Here is a 19,455-nt window from a genome sequence, read left to right as displayed (position 1 = left end):
TTCAGATAAAGAGCAGAGCTTTATTACCACGTTTGGTCACAGGAGAATAAAAAAAAGGAACATTTTTCACATCGTATGACCTGCAGATGTCCCCTTCCAACAAATTCCTAATTAACCGTCTTTTTTCTCAGCCGGACCACATCAACACAGCCCCCCCCCCCCTCCTCCCAAGGTTAGCTGTAAACATGAACATGTGAGCAGAGCTGTTCTCAGTAGTTTATTGTATTTAAATCCAACATTCAGGGTTGCAGAAGCAGGAAAAGAAACCTAAACTAAAAAAAAAAAAAAAACATCCACCTGCAACAATTTGCACTAGAATAAAGTTAAAGGGTAGAAACAGTGAAACTATGATGGCGGCCAGCTGTTCACATCTGCTAAAGCCAACAAGCTGTTCCCATTTCCACTGGGTAAGGACCGGGATGGTTGGTTTTAATCAATTTACAGTTTGCTTCCTGAGGATCCTGAACATGTTTGGGACACGGCGCCGGGTTCTTTGCCACCAACCAGACCATGATTTAACGTCTTCCCCCATAGCCAACATACATAGTTCTGAAAGCATGATGGTTCCTCTTCACCCTCTCCTCTCATGGACCAATGCTGTGATGACAGCTGTTAAAAAAAATAAAATAAAAATGGCCGTGGTAAACATTTAGGGGACAAATAATGGGCCGACCTTGGAGAGAACCGAGCAGTCAACATGAAAACAATGAGGGAGCAAAAAATTTCATCAGATTTCTCCTTTTTCCATTGCTGGGTAGATTTTCTTGCCAGTCCCCCTTTGATCGGAGCCACAGATTGTCCCAGGAACCTTGAATTTAGTGCAACACCACCAGACAAGGAAGACCAAAGTATCTTTGTCAAGGGGGGAAAAAAAAATAAAAATAAAATGCTACATCATGATCGTTTAACTTTCCATTTCAGTGCAAGACAAAATAATGACAAGAGAAAAATTAAACACTTGTGTCTTCCTTTTCTGACTGAAACCAGAGTCTTCCCTCCCCAGCGGTCGATTTAAAAAAAAAAAGAAAAGAAAAAAAAAAGATCCCATCCCAAACGAGGGCACCGCTGGCTTAATTTGGCCTCGAGCATGAGAAACAAAGCACGGACTACAAGCAGCACAGTGAATGATCGGCATGGGAGAATACAAATGCACCGACGATAGAAAAATGTTCACAATTACTCGCTGGACTGAAGGTACAAAACTGTTGTTGGGGAAACAAACTTGTGAGTCCAAGGATTATCCAAAGTGTCGTCATGAGGTGCCAGAATAAAAAAAAGAAAAAAAGGCTTGAAGAGTAATCCATGCCCATGTAGGGCCTTGACTCGTTTCATCGTCACCATCCTTAATGTACCTTTTGGTTTTGGGGTGAAAGTTCCTTGGATGCGTTTATCAACCGTTTAACTGAAGAAAAAAAAAACCTGCAGGCACCGGTTGTCTCTACAAAACCCCAAGAGAATTACAGCAAATAAAAACGTACACAGCTCACAGCAGATCATTTTAGGTAGTCAAACAGTACGAAAAGAGGAAAATCCTGCAGCTGAAAAAAAAAAAAAAAAAAAAGAAAGCAAATCTTATGAATACTGTATTACTCCCGTCTGCTCGGAGCAGAACAAAGTTCAAGACGAAGCGACTCTGTAAGCGTTGCACTTCAGTAAGACTTGAAGAGGTGAACTGGAAGGCACCATCATGCTCATTTTCCTTTAAATCGAGACAAAATAAAAATAAAACTATAGACAGAGAAGCAAAGCATGTAGTAAACTGATTTTTACTCTACATTTATTCGGTTACTCCACACTCATGACAGGGAGGGAGGGAAGGAGGAGGACATGGTTCACTAATCCCAGTTTCGCAGTCAGGCAGGCATGAAAAAAAGAAAAGAAAAAAGAAGCTGGAATCAAAATATAAACAGCGAGCCACCATCATCAACCCTCTGTCCCCAACTCATTTGGTAAAAGGTCCGAGAGTTGAACTTTTTATTTACAAGGAAGAAAATAAAAAAAAGTGAATTTGCTCGTCTTGTCCATCCAGCAGTGACTGCAGAGTAGTTGGGGGGGGGGGGGCATTGGTCACAGCAGCCAGGCTACGAAACGGACCTGCGGTCCAGGTCTCTCCAGCGGCGGTCCGAGTCGGGACGCCAACATGAGACAAAAGTACCCATTAGTGCCAACTGAGGAGCGCACTATGCAATTTTGTAGCAGTGGTCTCGTTCTATCAAAAGGGGGGAAATAAAAATAAAAAAGGTGCTTTTCCTGTGAAACTGCAACCGATTCTGCAACACTTTCCCTTGACAATAACGGGCAGAAAACTACGATAGAAAATGTGCAATTGAGGAATTTCATGAATTAAACCCTCAGTTAGTCAAGGTGTATAATCTCTCTGAAAGCGATGGGCTGTACTGCTGCAGATTAAAGTCTCATCAGTCCCTCCTAAATGTGGCAGATTAGTCCTGCTCGGGGTGCCTTTTAAATCACAAATTGACAAATTCAAGTTTGAACTCTTGAGACCCAAAGAGGAAGCTCAGCTCACAACTATTAAGCGAAACATTATTTTGTTTGCTTGTTTTGTCTATTTCACAAACAAATGGTTGACAGGCTGTGTCACATTCCAAAGCAAGAAGGGGGGGGAGAAAAAATAAAAAGCCGGAAAAAAAAAAGAAAAAGAAAAAAAAAAATACACCACCAAATATATACTTTATACATGACGATTTCTTTTCATTAATGAGAACGGCTGAAGATGGAGAACACGACACTACTTCCACGCGGCAGGCGGCGGTCTGCTCAGCGGCGCTGGGCCGTGAACCGGCTCTCCCCCTGACCGCCGGCGCCTCTGCCGGGACCCATGCCCGGTTTGGGGGCCATGCCGCCTCGAGGCGGCGGTCCCCGCCCGTCGCGTTCGCGCATCATCCCGGGTCCCACGATGCCACGCGAGCCGCCGGGGCCCCGGTCGTTGCGCCTCATGTCCCGACGGTCATCTCCGCCTCGGGTCTCGCGCTCGCGCACCGCTCTCGTCTTCTTCTCCTCCACGTTCAGACGCACCTCGCCTCGAAACATGATGGGCTGCAGAGAGAAGGAGCACGGTCATTACGGGGGAGCCAGGGCGCGTTAGTTCGTCTCAGAGCCGGAATAAGCTCTGCTGTGCATCGTTTTGTCCCAAATAGTTCTGCTATTATGAAGCATTATGACCCTGATGAGGGTTTGATGGTAGGGCTGCAGCTAAATTATTTTAATACAACTAATCTTTTTTTATTGTTTAAATTGTTATTCTTGATCATCATTGCTTCAGCTGCTTGTGAAATATATTGTTGACTCATCTTTGAACGCTCCTTTATTTCCTCTTGTTGCCACTATTCTTTTTTTAAATTACCTTTATAAATAATTCTCCTCAATATTAATTTTAAATGTCACTTCTTTTTAATACTTCTATCAAAATAGATTATTTTACTGTTAGAATGTCAAATAAAAATCCAAATCCAAATGCAAAAAAAAAAAAAAAGAAGAATCTTCAGTGTAAAAAAAGGGGAGCGTGTTATTAAAGATGAGTGTAATATTAACCCATTAACTTCCAAATAAACTTTATTGCTATAGTTGGACATTAATGTTAAATACAACGATCCCGTCATGCAGCTCCACATTAATTCCAACCATTAATCTCAAGTATAAATGAACACCTGAAACAAACCCAATAAAAATCATCTGATTAATTCGCTGCGGTACATTCAAAACAGTCTGCCCCACAGAGGACGCCTATTCTCGATAAACCAAGTAGATTCTTCAGCTTTAAGAAGCCACAAATTCGCCTAAAATGTATCTTAAAGTTAGTTTTGTATCAAAGAAAGTGTAATGTGTAAAACTTTATTAACTTCAGTGCCATTAGTTGTGGTGAAAGGGGGGAACAGACGCTACACTGCCCCCTGCTGCAGCCTTAGTGAACTGCATGTGATTTAAACTACCACAGAAATATTGAGAGACAGCAATGTTTACATCGGCTTAATCAAATGTTGCTTCAACCTTTTTTTTACATAATCGATGTCAATTATGTCAAAAAAAAAAAGTTGCAGGCCTATTGGACGGATTTGGACAAAACCCAACTGTAGCAGAAGTTCTTCCTGCCTTGCAGCAATAGCTTATTGCCTTGAGACATTTTGTACTTTTTAACATTTGTTGGAGGCAGCAAAAACTTTTTAGTTCACCGATGATGCAAGCACAACATTTACAACATGAATGGCTGGCTTTAAAAACACCAAATAACTACACATTTACACAACAGCTGCACAACAACAAGACGACAACGACATGAAGGGAAATGCAGAATTCGCCGTCTTTAAGGAGATGTCACCACACCACCACCGAATGAAAGTGGGTAATGAAATGTCGATACATGCCCCTTCTACCTTGGCCCCCAGGATCCTCTGCACGGGGTCGGAGTCATCGAAGACCACGAATCCAAAATTGGGCAACTTTCCGCCGACCCCCTTGGTGTTGATCCGCAGCTCCACCACGTTGCCGTACGCTGCGGCGACAGAACAGAGATTTGAGTCGGGAGCGTCGGACAAACCAGAACCTTCTCTCTCTCTCTCGTTCAGAGGAAGGAAAAGCCGCCGTACTCATGAAGAACTCTTTGAGCTCGGTCTCGTCGATGTCATGTGGGAGGTTGCCAACAAAAAGCTGGTGGCTGTCAGGGTAGCGCACGATCCGTCTGCCGTCCATGTCCCCGGGTTCAGCGTCTCTTCCACCTGCGAGTAAAAAAATAAATAAAAATCCCGCGTGAGATTATTGACATCCGCCCCGGCAATGTCTTATAAATAAAGTCTGACGAGACGACGGCCGACAGGTGTCTATACCTTTATTGACAAAACTTAAGTGTGGTTTCCCCGTTTGTGACTCTGAAGATGGAACACCGTCTGATAGTGACAGAGACGTGCAGATAGTAAGAGGAGGAAGAAGAGAACCCAAAAATGTTTTTTTTTTTTTTGTAAAGAAGAGCAAAACGCAGTGAAGGCCAACCCTGGGTGGAGCTCTCATTACCGGGTCTGGGACCTCGCTGGGTGAAGGTCGGTCTGTCGCGGGTCCGCTGGTCTCTGGGGCGCAGAGGCGCTGCTGGCGTCTCCTGCTTGGCTTCGACCCGTGGCTAAATAAAGAATATTCATTTAAGACAAAAGCAGATGGCACGGTGCGGCTGTCGTTTAAAGATCATTAAGGATCCACAGCTGCTTTTGCTTCTAAACTTTAGCTTTAATGTGGTTTTTATCTCCCGTGTGTGAATGACTGAACATGGCTCCTTAACACCTCAAGAGAACGGCCAGGGTTAGAAAAAAAAAACGACTTGTTGGCCACATACTTCAGGTCTAAACTTTAAACTATTTTCCAAAAAATTACACACATTTACTTAATTACCTTAATTATGTGAAAGTCCTAATTGCAAATTTTATTCACTTAAAGAAGTCTGTCCCTTTAAAGACAATATAAAGTCTTCAGTAAAACTTAAGAGTTACCCTACAGTGAGACATACATAATGATGAATTAATTTATTATGGAATAAATCAGGACAAAAAAAAAAAAGGAATCTTTACATTTTTAAATCCATTACTGCTCTTCTAATGTTCAGAGGGAATTGTTATTAATCTATTAAAAAACTACAAGCTTAAAACGTTGATGAACAAACGCAGAGGGGTAAACTTCATTAATCTCTTCATATAAATTAGTTACTTTAGTATATAGAACAAATATAGCGCAATTATGGACTACAATTGTACCGGACTATACGCTTTTATTTAGAATTTCACTCAATCCAAGACTAAAAACTGGCATTTAATCTGGTACGGCAACTTTTTAAAAATCACACAGCTGCATCCATAATCGGCTGAATAATAAAAAGGAACATGCCTGGGAGGTTAAATTAGATAAATTAGCACAACAAGCCACCAACTCTGACCCAGAAAGTTCTCGTCAGCGCATTTATGTCCAATGATGCTGAAATTAGACCGTGAGCGTAACAGTGCTACGTGCTAAGCTAACAGTACTGAGTGGATGTTTCAGAGCAACATAAAGCTCGGACCTGTAGCTAACGCTAGCAGTTATTAGCTTCACAAACAGCCCACTAACGGTTCTTTGGTGGTCTGGGTTCCTTCGAGCTGCACCACGCAACGCTTCGCTGCATGAATGAAGACTGAAACAACATATGTACATGTGTTCAGTCTTTGTTGTTTTATAAGATAATGTTTCACTTAATTTTTAAGTGGCACAGGAGTAACTTTTCACAAGCCTAGGGCGCCCTCTTGAGGCTATGGACGGTAATGTTTAATGGTTGGTTGATCTGTTTGTTGGTAAGTATGAATTAACATTTAAAATTGACATACAAGTCGCACCTGACTATAAAATCACAGGATTGACCCAACTGTGAAAAAAGTGCAACTTATAGTCTGAAAACTACAGTATTACTTTATTATCATAGATTAAGCCACAGATACGCTGCATAAATGGGAAGAGATGGTTATTGTGGTGACGTAGAAGCAGGGGTGGGTTACACTACAAAAACATATCTAAAAATAAGTAAAGTGTTCTCAAAGTTAGTGTATTTAATCCTTGATTTGAGCAGGTAAATAAGATTATCTGCCAAAGGAATGAGTATTTTGACCCATAAAATAAGATAATTAGACATCCTGCACTTAAAATAAGCAGATGGAGATGAATTGTTCCTATTTTAAGTGCAAAAATCTTATTCCATTGGCAAATCACCTTATTTACCTGCTCAAATCAAGGACAAGTACAGTAATTTTAAAGAATATTTTACTTAGTTTTGTTTTTGCAGTGCATATAAATCGTCTCCTCTGAGCATTTGACGCTTAGTATTTACTGTCATCGCTTTATTGGAATTCAACAAAGTTCCAAGTTCAATAAACATGAAATCAAATCTACAAACATCACGTCCAGGAGATGATTAAAATAAAATACAAATTCCCGGTCAGCCTAAAATGACAAATGCTGATGCGTTTCATGGGGTCTGGATGGGTTGACGTGAATATGGCGCCACGCTCCACCAGGGAGGTCACAAAGTGAAACATCAGAAATTATCAACCTAGCTTTATGATATTAACACAAGAGTGGTGGCTGGACGTTTACCTGTGAGCTTGGAGCTTTAACAACATGTGGAGAGAGTCCAGAGGAGGGGACTGTGCCAGAAGGAGGCAGGTTTTTACTGGTCACCAAAGCCCAGGAGAAAGGCTGTAATGAATGCAACGATGCATCGTTAGGGCTGCACCAACTTCGCCCCATGATAAAACTTTGACTGGTGGACAGTTTAGCACAGATGTAACAGCATCACTTTTAAATTTAATTGTAAACAGACTATGAAACCAGATTTCCTCAACGCTTTGTTGCAGATCATAAGTTTGTGATCACCTGCAACAACTTGCTTATGAAATAACATTTTTTTCTGTATATTTGGTCAGAAAAACATTGTTGTATTTACAGAGAATAAAAAAGCCGTCCCTTTAATTGAGATTCTGTAAATTCTGATATGCCCGTCTTCAAATGAATCCACCTACCTTGGCAGGCTCCTGGGTGTTTGGTGGAGACTCCACGGGCGCCGGTGAAGGCGCTTTCTCCTCCATTTCCTCCATAACCTTTTCTTCTACCTCGGGTTTAACCTCCTCAACTTTTGGCTCCTGCTCAGGTTCTGGCTCCGGTTCTGGGGCTGGCTCCTCCATGGGCTCCTCCACACCATTGCTGCAGGGCACAGTTCAGAAAGTTTTAAGATCTACTACGCCTTGACGGGGTGAAGCTGCGTTTTGGAGGCGGCGCTACAGAGCGGTTGTTAAACGGGAGACTCGAGTACTTTGAATTTTATGTGATTGTGATGACAAAAACTAAATGAAAACACTTGATCGATGCCTCATTACGTACTTTTTACTTTAAAAAACAAAACAAACAAAAAAAAACAGATTTAACGAGGTGTCTGAACACGGTCTATCGGCATGATGGCGTCTCGCAGTAGAGACTGCAGTTTGCTGCCTCTCCTCAGGTATGAACAGATTCTTAATGCACACTAGGGCTGGAGGATATGGGCTAAAGTCAGTATAACGATGCATTGAGCAGTTGACCTCTGTAATAATAAATGGACCATAACATTGTTTTTGTTTTGTTATAAAAACATCAGTAGTTTCTGACAGTTCAGAGTCCCCCCAACGTCGTCTTTCTTCCCAATTGCCTGGTTTGATCTTCACAAGTCGTCTTCGTCACTTCTGAGTGATGAAATGATGATGCTGCCGTGTGATTGGCTACTCGTCTTAAAACAATTCAACAGAGGTCAGGATTGTTTTTTTGTATGATCTCCATCCATCACTTGAATTGCTTGTAAAAAATATTTATACACTTTATTTTAAATTTAACTGGCTATTTTTAAATATTATTTCTAGCAATATTTTTATTTCCTCATGAGCGCCAGAACAGCAGGCCGCTCGTGTCAGCGACTCCGTCCTCTGTTGTTGCGAGAGGTTTTTCAGGAAAGTGTTGCTACTGAGCAGGTTGTTATTTTCCTGTCATGTCAACTAGTATTGGAGACGTTACTTTCAGCCCGGAGATGTTAAGAAATACAATTTTATGCACGTTATGGGAATATCCAGGAAAACGCAGAATGCAGAAACAGCTGGTCAATGGAAGGTAAATGTTCGCTACATCAGAACGTTTTAGGAAATTTGTTTCCATCTCTTGTTTCTACGAATGAAATCCTTTTTAGCGTAAAAAAAACAACACTTCAAACAGAGTAAAAGCATTTTTTTCCAAAACTGGGGAAGTCATTTTGAACTTTCCTGTTTGCATAAAGCTTTTTCCTAATGCGATATTTCAAAATGTGAATAAAAACACTGACGGAAACACGGCTGAGAGCAAAATATTGAGTGATGCAGCAATGTTTATATATTAAAGGAAGTGTCGACTCGTGAAGTTTTGTTGCACCGTTTTTTTCATAATCAACGTTGTCGATTACACCAACTAGTCTTTGCAGCCCGAATATTCACCATTTCTTCTCATAAACGAAATCTACATCTGTGGTGATCTGCACCGAGATCCAAACATTATTACCTGATTCATTTATAGAAGGATCATTCAAACAATGCTATACTGCTGCACTGCTTACAGTCATGTTACCATCTTTGGTTTCTGAGATTCTGCAGACAGAAAAGAGACGTTTCCATCTAAACGTCGCACGGCTGCTTTGCCAACTTGATGCCCAGAGGCAAAGCAAACTAGTTTTCCATGCAAATGACCGACCTCTTTGGGAGCAGCTAATATAGCCCATTTCTATCCTCTTTCAAAGCCACACGAACTTATTAAAAAATTTAAAATAGCTTTGTTCAAAGTGCAGCTTATTGAATGTGGACCTGATCTGATGGCTGTGGAGCCCCGTGATCACGGACATCTTCTGGTTATGAAACACAGAGACCAGTTCTTATGCTGCTGGACTCTGTGTTCATTTATATAAAACTTGGTCGCTAAGCGGAGCGGCATCCGTGTCTTCACAATGTTTGTTGTGAACAGCACAGATTTTTGAAGCTAAACAAAGGGGGGCTGTAGCAATGAGTCCGATATTTAATAGATAAAATAATATTTAAATTGTCACAATAGATATAACTAATAACTGATTCAAAGACAATTCATTTAAATCATCTTTCTCCACAACTATAATTAAGACTGTATCAGATCTGATGATGTTTGGACAGGAATGAACTGGATTGGTTTGAATTTAACTCAGATTCTATATAATAAAGACATTAACTTGACTAGTTAGTGTTAGAACTTAGCTGGTATTATATAAATGAACCTGAATTATAAAACTGGGGAAAATAAAACAGCATTGAAATAGAAGTGAAGAGTATAGAAAAGAAAACTTTTTTTCCACTCTGGTGGTGATTGACAGTGCAGTCGTTTTTCCCCAATGATGAGTTTATATAAAACGTGTTTTTTTTTTGGAGATAATTTTATAAATATTGAATCGTGGGTTCCCAAAATAACTTTAATAGCACAGATTTTTGAAGTATTCTTACGCGACAGGGTGAGCTTCATAGTAGGTGGTGCTGTTGGGACTTTCCTGAAGTGGCTCGGGAGACGCCTGCCTCTCCTCCGGTTCCTCCTCGACTTCCTCCTCCGATTCTGGACGGGTCGAAACAAATAAAAATCGGATTCTGACGTTTAGCCGGGTGCAAATTACTTTCCAAGGATGTAATCAACATGCAGGATAACCAAACCTTCGTCAAGCTCCGCCTCAGAGTCTCCGAAGACTTCGTCCTCGTAACAGAAGATGTCGTTGTGGACGTAAAACTTGTTCGCCACTGAACCCTAGCAACATATAAAGCATTTTTCTTAGAGGATCACGTCAAGGTTAGAGGAGGACAACAACTCTACTACATCCTGATATAAGATTGTTTCCACAAAACCAATAATCTCAGGAAATAATCACTTCTTAAAGCGTGCACATAGTCCTGTATGATGGGGGGGGGGGGGGGGGGGGGGTACTGACCTCTGGAGCAAGCACGAATGTCTGCATGAATTTTCTCATTGGTTGGCCGTTGTTGGACAGTTCTCCAAGGACCTGCACCACAACGCCGTCGCTAAGTGTGGCATGAGCGTCCACGTGTCGGATTTTTGTGTGACATTCACTGAACTGCAATGACATGACCTTCTTGTGGATTTCCTAAAAGATGCAAAAAAAAAAAAAAGAGCACGGAAAGAGACAACGTTGAAAACAGTGTTTCCAGCAGTCCAGAGATTTGATTTGCACATTGAAAAATCATCCTTTCAATGCTAACAGATTATAGAAAATCTATCTCAGAAGCTTTCAGGTATCCTAAGCTAACTTCAAGTTATATAAATTATTCTTTTAGTCACAAGCCATGATTGAATTGAACATCCTAAAACAAAGCTAAATTTAAACTTTCACATTAACAGTGTTGTTTTTGGCAGCCATCTTCGTTTTAGTCTTCAGGAGGAAAATTACATTTAGTTTTAGTCACATTTTAGTCATTACTAAACAAGATAGTTTTAGTCGACTAAAATTCAAAAAGGTTTTAGTCGGTCTTGTGTTGCAATTCATAAAGCAACAGTTAACCTCAACAATTTTTAATAATAACCAGATTCCTTACCAGACTGACAGCTTTTTTTTAACAATTAAATAACTTAAACAAGTGATATAAATAAATGAATGAATGATGATGAAATAATTAATTGGAACAGAAAACAGTTCTGCTAACCAAATCCAGTCTAAAAAGCCTCTTATTCTGTTTCTAAGTTTCGTTCTTATAAACAGGCACACTGCCTTGCGCTTGAATTCAGGTGCGTATAATTACGTTCCATGTAATTTAGGTGCGCACCTTTAAGGGTCACTTTAAGGAACTTGTAACAGCGGGGGCTTCAGCTCAGATCTTTCATTTCTCCTGTTCCCTCTAAAGGAGCCCTTTACACTCTTTATTTATGCTTTTTTCCCAACACGCTGCGCACCAATCGGGGGAAAATTCGCCCCACCTCACCGCCGCAATCCGGTATCATTAAGTATAAACTATGCTGATACCAGACGTTACCAAAAAAAGTGTTTTTTTTTCACCGTTTATTAGCGAAAAAGGAGGATGTAAAGTTAATCATCACATCCCTGGATCTACTCGTGTCCGCTAAATGTCAAGCCAGGAGGCCAAACCGAGGGCATTTATCTTATCCATCTCCTTGCCACGCATTAATAACGCATGGCCACTACTTAAAATGTCCATGACACCGGACGGGCTCCGTAGATTGTCGCCGCTGCACGCCACGTGGTGGGCGTGACCAAACAGGAAGCAGCAGCAGGGCTGATACTTCTGAGCTTGTAACGAACAGATTACAGCACAATAGGCAGAAATTTGATGCAACTTAAACATCCGACAAACCGTCCACTAATGTTTTCGTCCAGTCAACAAAAACTCACACCCACGACTTGTCATGTTTTCGTCATCAAAGATCCGGGTTTAGCTCGTCAGTTTTCGTTATCGTTATGAAAAAAAAGGGGCGTCAACGAAATAATTTCATCATCGTCGGCGAAAACAACACTGCACATTAAATACAATTTATTGAATTAGACCTTAAAAAAGGTGCTAGAGATTCATAAGATTCATAATTCAAAGTTAATGACACCTTGTCAACATCATGAAGCACTTTTAAACTAAATCCCTTCTGGACTGAGGCACCTACCGCTTGGCCGTACACGGCTTCGGCGAGCTTCCCACTTGGGTCAATCCCTCCATGAACGTATGAAGAATTTCTCCCATAAAACCTAAAAAAAATAAAAACAAAAAACGGTTCAAAAGTAAATCCAGAACTTGGAGGGCTGTTGTCTGGAAAAGTCCCAAAAGACGTTGCTTTATTTACCTGTGCAGGAAATCAGGCGCCTTGTTCAAGAGTGTGTAATACTGCCTCACAAACTCCCGCCCTACAAGCAGGGGACTTGGCTTCTCCATCACCATTTCTTTGGTAAACAATATTAAGTGCTGAAAGAGAAAACAGACCACGACTTAGCCGCCGTCTAATGTAGTCACCTAAAAAAAATAAAGTTAAAACATTACAGTAGACACCAATTATGAAGTTTGTGGTGTTCAGGTTCCAAAAAAAAAACGCAGACCTGGTCGTTCAGACTTCAAAATATTTCAACATAAATAAAAAGCTGCATCAAGTTAGGTTGTCGTCAACATGTCATGCATTTGTATTTTTATTGTTTAAAGGCCGTCCAAGAGAAGTCGTACAGATAACCGCTGTCTTTTTACAACCCCTTCATTCTATGTACCTGCTTTAAAGTAATTTACTCCTACACTTTATTGTACATTTAATGCCTCTTAAATGTATACATATACTCTAGTTTGCTCTGTTGTCGTTTTTCCATTGTCATCATTTGTATTATTGTCCGTTACTTTTTCAACTGTTAACTTTTGAACAACCAATAAAGTACAAAATAAATTTCACTCCCTCTACTGTATGAAAACCCGGTATTTGGACCACAGTGGAAATAAGGCCCAAAGCGTCACGATGCTGTAAATTGTGACCGACTTCTCAGCTGCAATATTTGGTGAGCCACAATATGCACTAACTCTGGACATACACCTTAAATTTGGCTACTTAGACAGACCCTCACCTCCCAAACATCCACACTTGATGTGGATTTTAGTGATCGACACGCTAGTTAATGTGGTTTAATGTCAACCTATAATATTGTCCCATTATTCAATTATCACAACACTAAATAATATGGCAATACCAAGTTTTCCTTATATCACGCAGTTCTACGAGGGCAGAACATGTCTTAAAAAAAAATAAAAAACATCATTCATCGGTTGTGAACGTTTAAACCAAACCCTCAGCCCTATAACCTCACTTAAGTACCAAGACAAACATTTATTCAAAGTAGAAGAAAAATGGCTACGCCCTGATAGGAAATGAACTGGCCAGCCATCCAGTTTTGTTGGTAGCGCAAAATTATACTGAATCGTCTGAAACAGTCAAACTCTTTGGTCAGCCTCAGATAGCAACAGGGATGCATTTGTCCAGCTCGCAAAGGGGATTAATAAAAACATTAAAAAAAATGTGTTTTTGTTCTCGTTTTAACACAATTTTATTTTTACTACCACATCCAGGCACCAAACCTGATCCGATTTACACCAAACTAGACATATAAGTGCTGCTGTACTAAATTAAGAAAAAATGTAACCTAGTTTTTTTTGTAATGGCTATGTAGACAGAAACTTGAGTACAAGCCCTAATAATAATATATGTAACAGTTTTCTCTGCCTCAGCTGGCAATGGAGATGCACTTTTTTTTCCAGCTTGTAAAGGCAATACAAGTAGATGTAGTTAGGACGTTTCCTTTCTACAAAAGTTTTATTTTTCTCTCTTTTATTTTGTGATCTGATTTAAAGTACCACCACAATAGGCATAAATAAAGGAATCTGAGCACGAGACCTAAGTAGGAATTTTATAGTCATACCATTTGATTATATTACTTTAAATATTCTTCCATGACTTGTTCTCCAATACTGAGGGCTTTAAAAAAGCTGCCATCCATGAAAACTTTATTTTAGATACAGGTCAATAGAGCCACATAAGCGAAACTTCTGACTATAAATCAACGCTTCACTGCCGTGACTGGAGCCGATGTGGCTAAAAAAATAAAATAAAACGATCAGGAAAACTACATTGAGCATCACTCAAAGCACATCCAGGTCTGATCGGTCACGTAAACACGTCTCACAATGGCTAACACGCTAGCCAGCGTTGAACTGCGCCATCAGATTCATGCTAGAAGACAAAGAGGGGAAACCGGCTGCAGCTGAAAAAGGGGAAGCGACATGATGTGCAGCCGGTGGTTGTAAGTGGGTAAAAAAAAAGAGCTTTTCTGGCAATTAACCATCGCTTTCGACGCTGCGTCACACACCTGAGCGGCGGGTTTTTTTTTTTTTGTTTTTTTTTGCACATAAATAAATGGCCTGGTGCCTGCGGCCTTTCACGCATTAGCTGACAACACTTTGGACAACCTCGCACATTTGTCGCATGTTCGCAGACGTGACGTGCCACGGTCACGTCTCCCACGCGTTTCCTCGGGTGCAAGAGGTTTTGGGTCAAGAGTGCCAACACAGCGCGGTAACTCTGCATTATCTACAAAGCGTAAAACGAGGCTGTCAGTGCTAATAAATCGGCCCTTTTCCCCGTCGAAACAACAGCAACTCTTGAGGTTGCTATTTGAGCAAGCTAACGCTAACGCTGGCCAACTTGTGGCGTCGTCGCATTTCCTCCACCGCTGTTTTTTTTTTTAGCTAGAGGTGGATTTTAATTCCAGCTAACATTACAGAACAAAAACAAAAAAACACTGAAAACTGGCTTCAGATACGCGCTATACACACAAAAACCCACAATGGAACAAGTTGTACGCTATCTTGCTAGACGACAACAAAGGGAACCAGGGTGACAAAGCTACTCAAAAATCAAAATACCTATAAACACATAAGGCTTTTTTATACTATGAGCACTGCACCGACTTTCAAACTCCGACTGATAGCTGTTAGCAGCCGACTTGTTGTGATTTGGGCTAGACAATGCAGCTAACATTATGCTAGTTAACGCGGCTAGCTCGCCGGCTCGTTCTGGAGGAGAAGCTAACTTACCTTTTGAGGGACCTATCTATTCAGACAGAAGTAGATGTAATAAATAAGTACAAGTAACCAGCCGTAAGTTGCTCTGAAACACAAAGTATCCCAGGCGAAATGTTCAATTTTTCCCACACTGCTCTCCGAGTGCCAGTGTGGTCTCTGCTGAACCAGAGATTGCAGATTTTTAAAGTGATACCTTCCGTTTATTTTTTTACCCCTGCAACTTGGACCCGGGAACCCCTGTTCAATGGTTCAGCCAATGGGCTGCTTACACTAGGTGATCTAAAGTGTGACGTAGTTAAACTAGCCACGCCCATTGCAAACTTTCTCCAGAAATGAGTCTTTCCTCACGTCTTGTCCAGTCCTTTTTCCTAGCCAATGTTCCTAAAATATATAAATAGACTAATGGAGGACTAAAGGACGCGCTGATCCAACATCTAACAGCAACAGATGAACAATATCTAAGTGTAATTTTGTTAAAAAACTGTGAAAAGATTTATAAGACCTGACACACTTTAGCAATAAATTGATCTAAGTTTTCAGCTGATTGTTCTCTGGGTGTTACATGGTTAACACTAAAATATTGTTTTCTGTCACCCTGTGAAAGTATTTAGATTTTTTTTATGACAGGCTGATCCCGGAAATCCTATTAAATGTTGTTTTGCTAAGTTCAGATCAATATTAAGAAACCCTTTATTGCCAGGTACTGTACAAAAAAATAAATACGTTTTACCGGACAAGGACATTTCTTTGGTGAATGATGTAAAAGACAAAACAATTAAAGAATGACTGTTGAAATTCTCAGTTATCCGGGTCATCTCAACAGCAAACAGGTTTGACACGGAGGCAACAGGACCTTCGAATAATCAAAGAATCAAAAGCAAAAAGTGAAAAGAGGTACGTTTTATATATATATATATATATATATATATATATATATATATATATATATATATATATATATATATAGACTGTTTGCATATGTGCACAAGTAGATAAATAAGCTGGGGGTGATGGATTGGGATGTCCCTGACCGCAGCAGGGAAGAAAATGTTCTGGTGTCATAAGATCCCTGGTCCTGATAAATTGGAGTCTTGTCTGTTGTCTCCACACAGAAATGAAAATATAGGTACAACATAAGCTTTAGTTGTCAAGTAGGTTACTCATATGCCAGAAATACTCTGATTTGATGTGTTATAACAAGTTTTACAACAATTTTGTACACTTTATTATACATAATTTTGAAATCCTTTAAATCTCCTAATTTCTCACCTAAATATGTGATCTTGGTGTACTTTGAGGGAGGGGTCAGGACTGTCGAAAACATAAAGATAGCTTTATAATATAAATAAAGTAAATTCAATAAGTTCATTAGACAGACAGACAGACAGACAGACAGACAGACAGACAGACAGACAGAAAGATAGATAGATAGATAGATAGATAGATAGATAGATAGATAGATAGATAGATAGATAGATAGATAGATAGATAGATAGATAGATGTGAAGCCATAAAAATTAAGCCTAGAAGAACTTTTGTTCTCTGAAAGTTGTACCATTGTTGCAGCCATGTTATATTAAATTAATAATTTCCAAACATACCCTTTAGCTTTCCAATAAGACATTGAAGTTAAATTAATTATTTAAATACATTTTCCTGTCGTCAGTTGCGTTGGGAAAGGAAACAGAAGAGGGGTGAGTATAGAGGTGTCCGGGCTAGGATAGTAGTTTGATCACATAAACCATCCATCATCATGGCCAATGTACAATCACTGGTAAATAAAATGGACCACAGAACAAACAAGTAGACCAAAGAACTTTCCTGAATACACTACTACACATCAGTCAAGGGAGCATGCAACCAGAGAAAACTTCAATCTCTCCAGGTCAGACGGAAGCAGCATCAGAGTGTTCCTCTTGCTCACGCTGGGATAGACTCTAATTTACCTGTGACACCAAAAGGATTAGGATAAGAAAGTCCAACAAAAAACTTTAATCCCTGAGGAAACATGGGTAACAATTGATCAGAAATTACAGGACAGTTTTGTTGCTGGAATGAAATTATAAAAATAAGTTAGAGATGACTTCAGAACAGATGAAGAGCCTGACTTTAATATGTCATGACATCTGTCTGTGTCATATCCACAGGGCTGTGTGTAGGTAGAGTGTGTGTGTGTGTGTGTGTAATGTTTGCGCAAAGTCCTCACTTTTGTCTGGGCTAGTGTTTAGGTTATAGGACAAAGGTTTCCGTTATGTTCAGATTAGGGTTGAGTCCATAATGGTAATTGTTAAGTTTAGTGTTAGGGTCAGGGTAAGGCCACGGAAAGGGTTGAAAATGAATAGAAGTCAATGCACGGTGCTTAGTATGTATTTTAAACCAGGATACGTGTGTGCACGCACCTCTTCCATTGTAGGGTGTGACCAGCAGGTGACTTTGCACAGCTACAGCCCATCAAGGCCAATCAGGAGGAGCTTAGGACGGAGCGGGTTCTTCTGAGGTGAATGCCACCTCGTTCCTACTTACCAAATGGTAATTAGGCCTTTTGTCGTTGTCGAAATCTTGCTATGTCGTTTCTCTTACCTTCTTGTGTCCTCCCTTGTTCATATCCTCATCTCCAGGCCCTGGTTCCTGCCTCCTAGTCTATAGAGTTCTTGGGAGAACTCATTCTGAAAATCGCTAATCCCCTAACCACTCCTGTTGTCAGAACTCCTCCACACTGCATGAATCCCACTTACCTGCCTGTCCACCCTCCAACGATCCGCCGCCAAAACAAGCAAAGGATCATTACAAACCTCCACCGCTCGCCACAATCTGCCAACCTCCCCCCCGTGGATGTGCTCACCTCCCTCCTGGATCTTCATCAATCTCCACGAACAGTAGGCCTATACCAACAATCCGTTTTTTCCTCCACTTTGTTATCATCAGCATCAGTTCCCAAACTCTTCAACCTACTGTTAACACCTACCTCTCTTCCTCTGTGTGTTCCTGGATCCGGTTCTTTAGCCCCAAAGAGACATTTTCTATCAGCAATAAACCATTTAAACCTTCCCCAGTTGTCGTCTGAACATGGGTCTTACAGGATGTTAGCATCACGGCCGTATTTCAACAGGAGCACGAACACAAAAGCAGTTTAACCAAAGAATGTCTGAGATCAAAGCTAACTCTCTGTAATGGTCAAACCATTCCAGAACTTAACCTAATAAGCCAACGGAAATGTTTTAGTGAGCTAAAGCAAAGTCAGCAGATCATGCAAACAAAACCAATTTCACAGAGTCGGAGATGAAGCTGTTCAGGAACAGGAGAATGAGCAGCGGAGGAGTGAACAACTTACAGGAAAAATGGTTGACTCCAGAGAAAGTGCAGCCAGACCGAGAGCTCAGAAAAAACTCAGCAACCTTTGTAGTTGAACAGCGAGAGGAGACAAAGCAGGCAGACGTGAAAACATGAATCAGGTTATGCTGAGGGACTGAGCGTACCGAACATACAAGAAGACTAAATACCGGGAAGGATGACTAATCAGTAAAACCTGTTTAGAAAAACATACAGAAGACGAGCTGGTGAGTTTTTCAAAGCGTACAAATAAATAGAGAATAAATAGAAAGTGCAAGAAGCAATAAAATCTAACCCCCCTCAACAGCATACCTCTCTTATCTTGGATTTTAGGACTTTGCAGTGTTAAAGTTATAGAGAGTCTCAGATTTGCAGCCAAACCTGCCAAGTGGCTTCCTAATCAGTTCATTAGTTATTTTGAGATGCTGTTTTTATCACTGTCAGAAAACAGCTGAGGGGCGCTGAGACAGAAAAGGTTTACAAAATTAGACCAATGTGACTGAGAATGTAGAAGAAACAGTGAAATACGTGACTTTTTTCCTCTTGGGCTCGTTAAGTTAGCACCGTACTAGCACTGGTGACCGTGACTGTCCCTCAGAAAGGAAGGATTAGGATCTTTTAGATAAAAATCACAACGTAACTGAGGATACTGAAGTAATTAAAAATGGCAAATATTTGCTACCTGGCCAAGTTCCAGGACAAAAGAAAATAAACATTAGACATCTGGATCTAATGTTATGATGTCAAGAGCACGAGCTGAGGATTTGACTTATTTTTTATTTATTTTTTTACTGCTATGAATATCATTAGAAAAGAGTCAAATCCATGGCCATGTGGGTTTAAGGCAGGAGTCTGCAACCTGCAGCTCAAGAGCTAAATTAAATAATAAATGTGGCTTCTCCACTGTGGCTCTTACAAAACCAAATGAAACGTTTATTTTTAAATATAAAGGTAACAAGGAATAGGTGGC

The 19,455-nt window shown here is 40.4% G+C and overlaps 1 protein-coding gene across 6 annotated transcripts; it reads right to left on the bottom strand.

Annotated features, from left to right (window-relative positions):
* Nucleotides 1–15,360, bottom strand: g3bp2 (GTPase activating protein (SH3 domain) binding protein 2). Of its 6 annotated transcripts, none has more exons than XM_012882441.3 (13): nucleotides 15,168–15,360; nucleotides 12,388–12,506; nucleotides 12,211–12,292; nucleotides 10,514–10,687; nucleotides 10,242–10,332; nucleotides 10,041–10,146; nucleotides 7,545–7,725; nucleotides 7,120–7,221; nucleotides 5,005–5,128; nucleotides 4,842–4,901; nucleotides 4,605–4,733; nucleotides 4,383–4,510; nucleotides 1–3,057 (listed from the first exon to the last, which is right to left on the bottom strand). In XM_012882441.3, exons 2-13 carry the CDS (start codon nucleotides 12,480–12,482, stop codon nucleotides 2,779–2,781), a joined length of 1,551 nt encoding a protein of 516 aa, XP_012737895.2. In that variant the 5' UTR covers nucleotides 12,483–12,506; nucleotides 15,168–15,360; the 3' UTR covers nucleotides 1–2,778. The 6 variants fall into 6 exon arrangements, with proteins under 6 accessions (XP_012737895.2, XP_012737903.2, XP_012737912.2 ...); XM_012882449.3 differs by having other exon boundaries at nucleotides 4,392–4,510; XM_012882458.3 differs by having other exon boundaries at nucleotides 5,026–5,128; nucleotides 15,168–15,359.
* Nucleotides 15,361–19,455: the final 4,095 nt, after the last annotated feature.

The sequence above is a fragment of the Fundulus heteroclitus genome, chromosome 5 (genome assembly GCF_011125445.2).
Source record: "Fundulus heteroclitus isolate FHET01 chromosome 5, MU-UCD_Fhet_4.1, whole genome shotgun sequence".
Taxonomy (NCBI): Eukaryota; Metazoa; Chordata; class Actinopteri; order Cyprinodontiformes; family Fundulidae; genus Fundulus; species Fundulus heteroclitus.
Note: the sequence above shows the minus strand (reverse complement) of the source record. Positions and strands in the feature narration are given on the sequence as shown.

Bases quoted from the DNA above. Each gene is read 5' to 3' on its own strand.
- g3bp2 (XM_012882441.3), bottom strand. From the start codon at position 12,482: ATGGTGATGGAGAAGCCAAGTCCCCTGCTTGTAGGGCGGGAGTTTGTG. The intron at 10,333-10,513 runs GTCAGTACCCCC...ATATGTTGCTAG, and splicing joins CATTCGTGCTTGCTCCAGAG to GGTTCAGTGGCGAACAAGTT. The intron at 4,734-4,841 runs GTATAGACACCT...TTTTACTCGCAG, and splicing joins CTTAAGTTTTGTCAATAAAG to GTGGAAGAGACGCTGAACCC.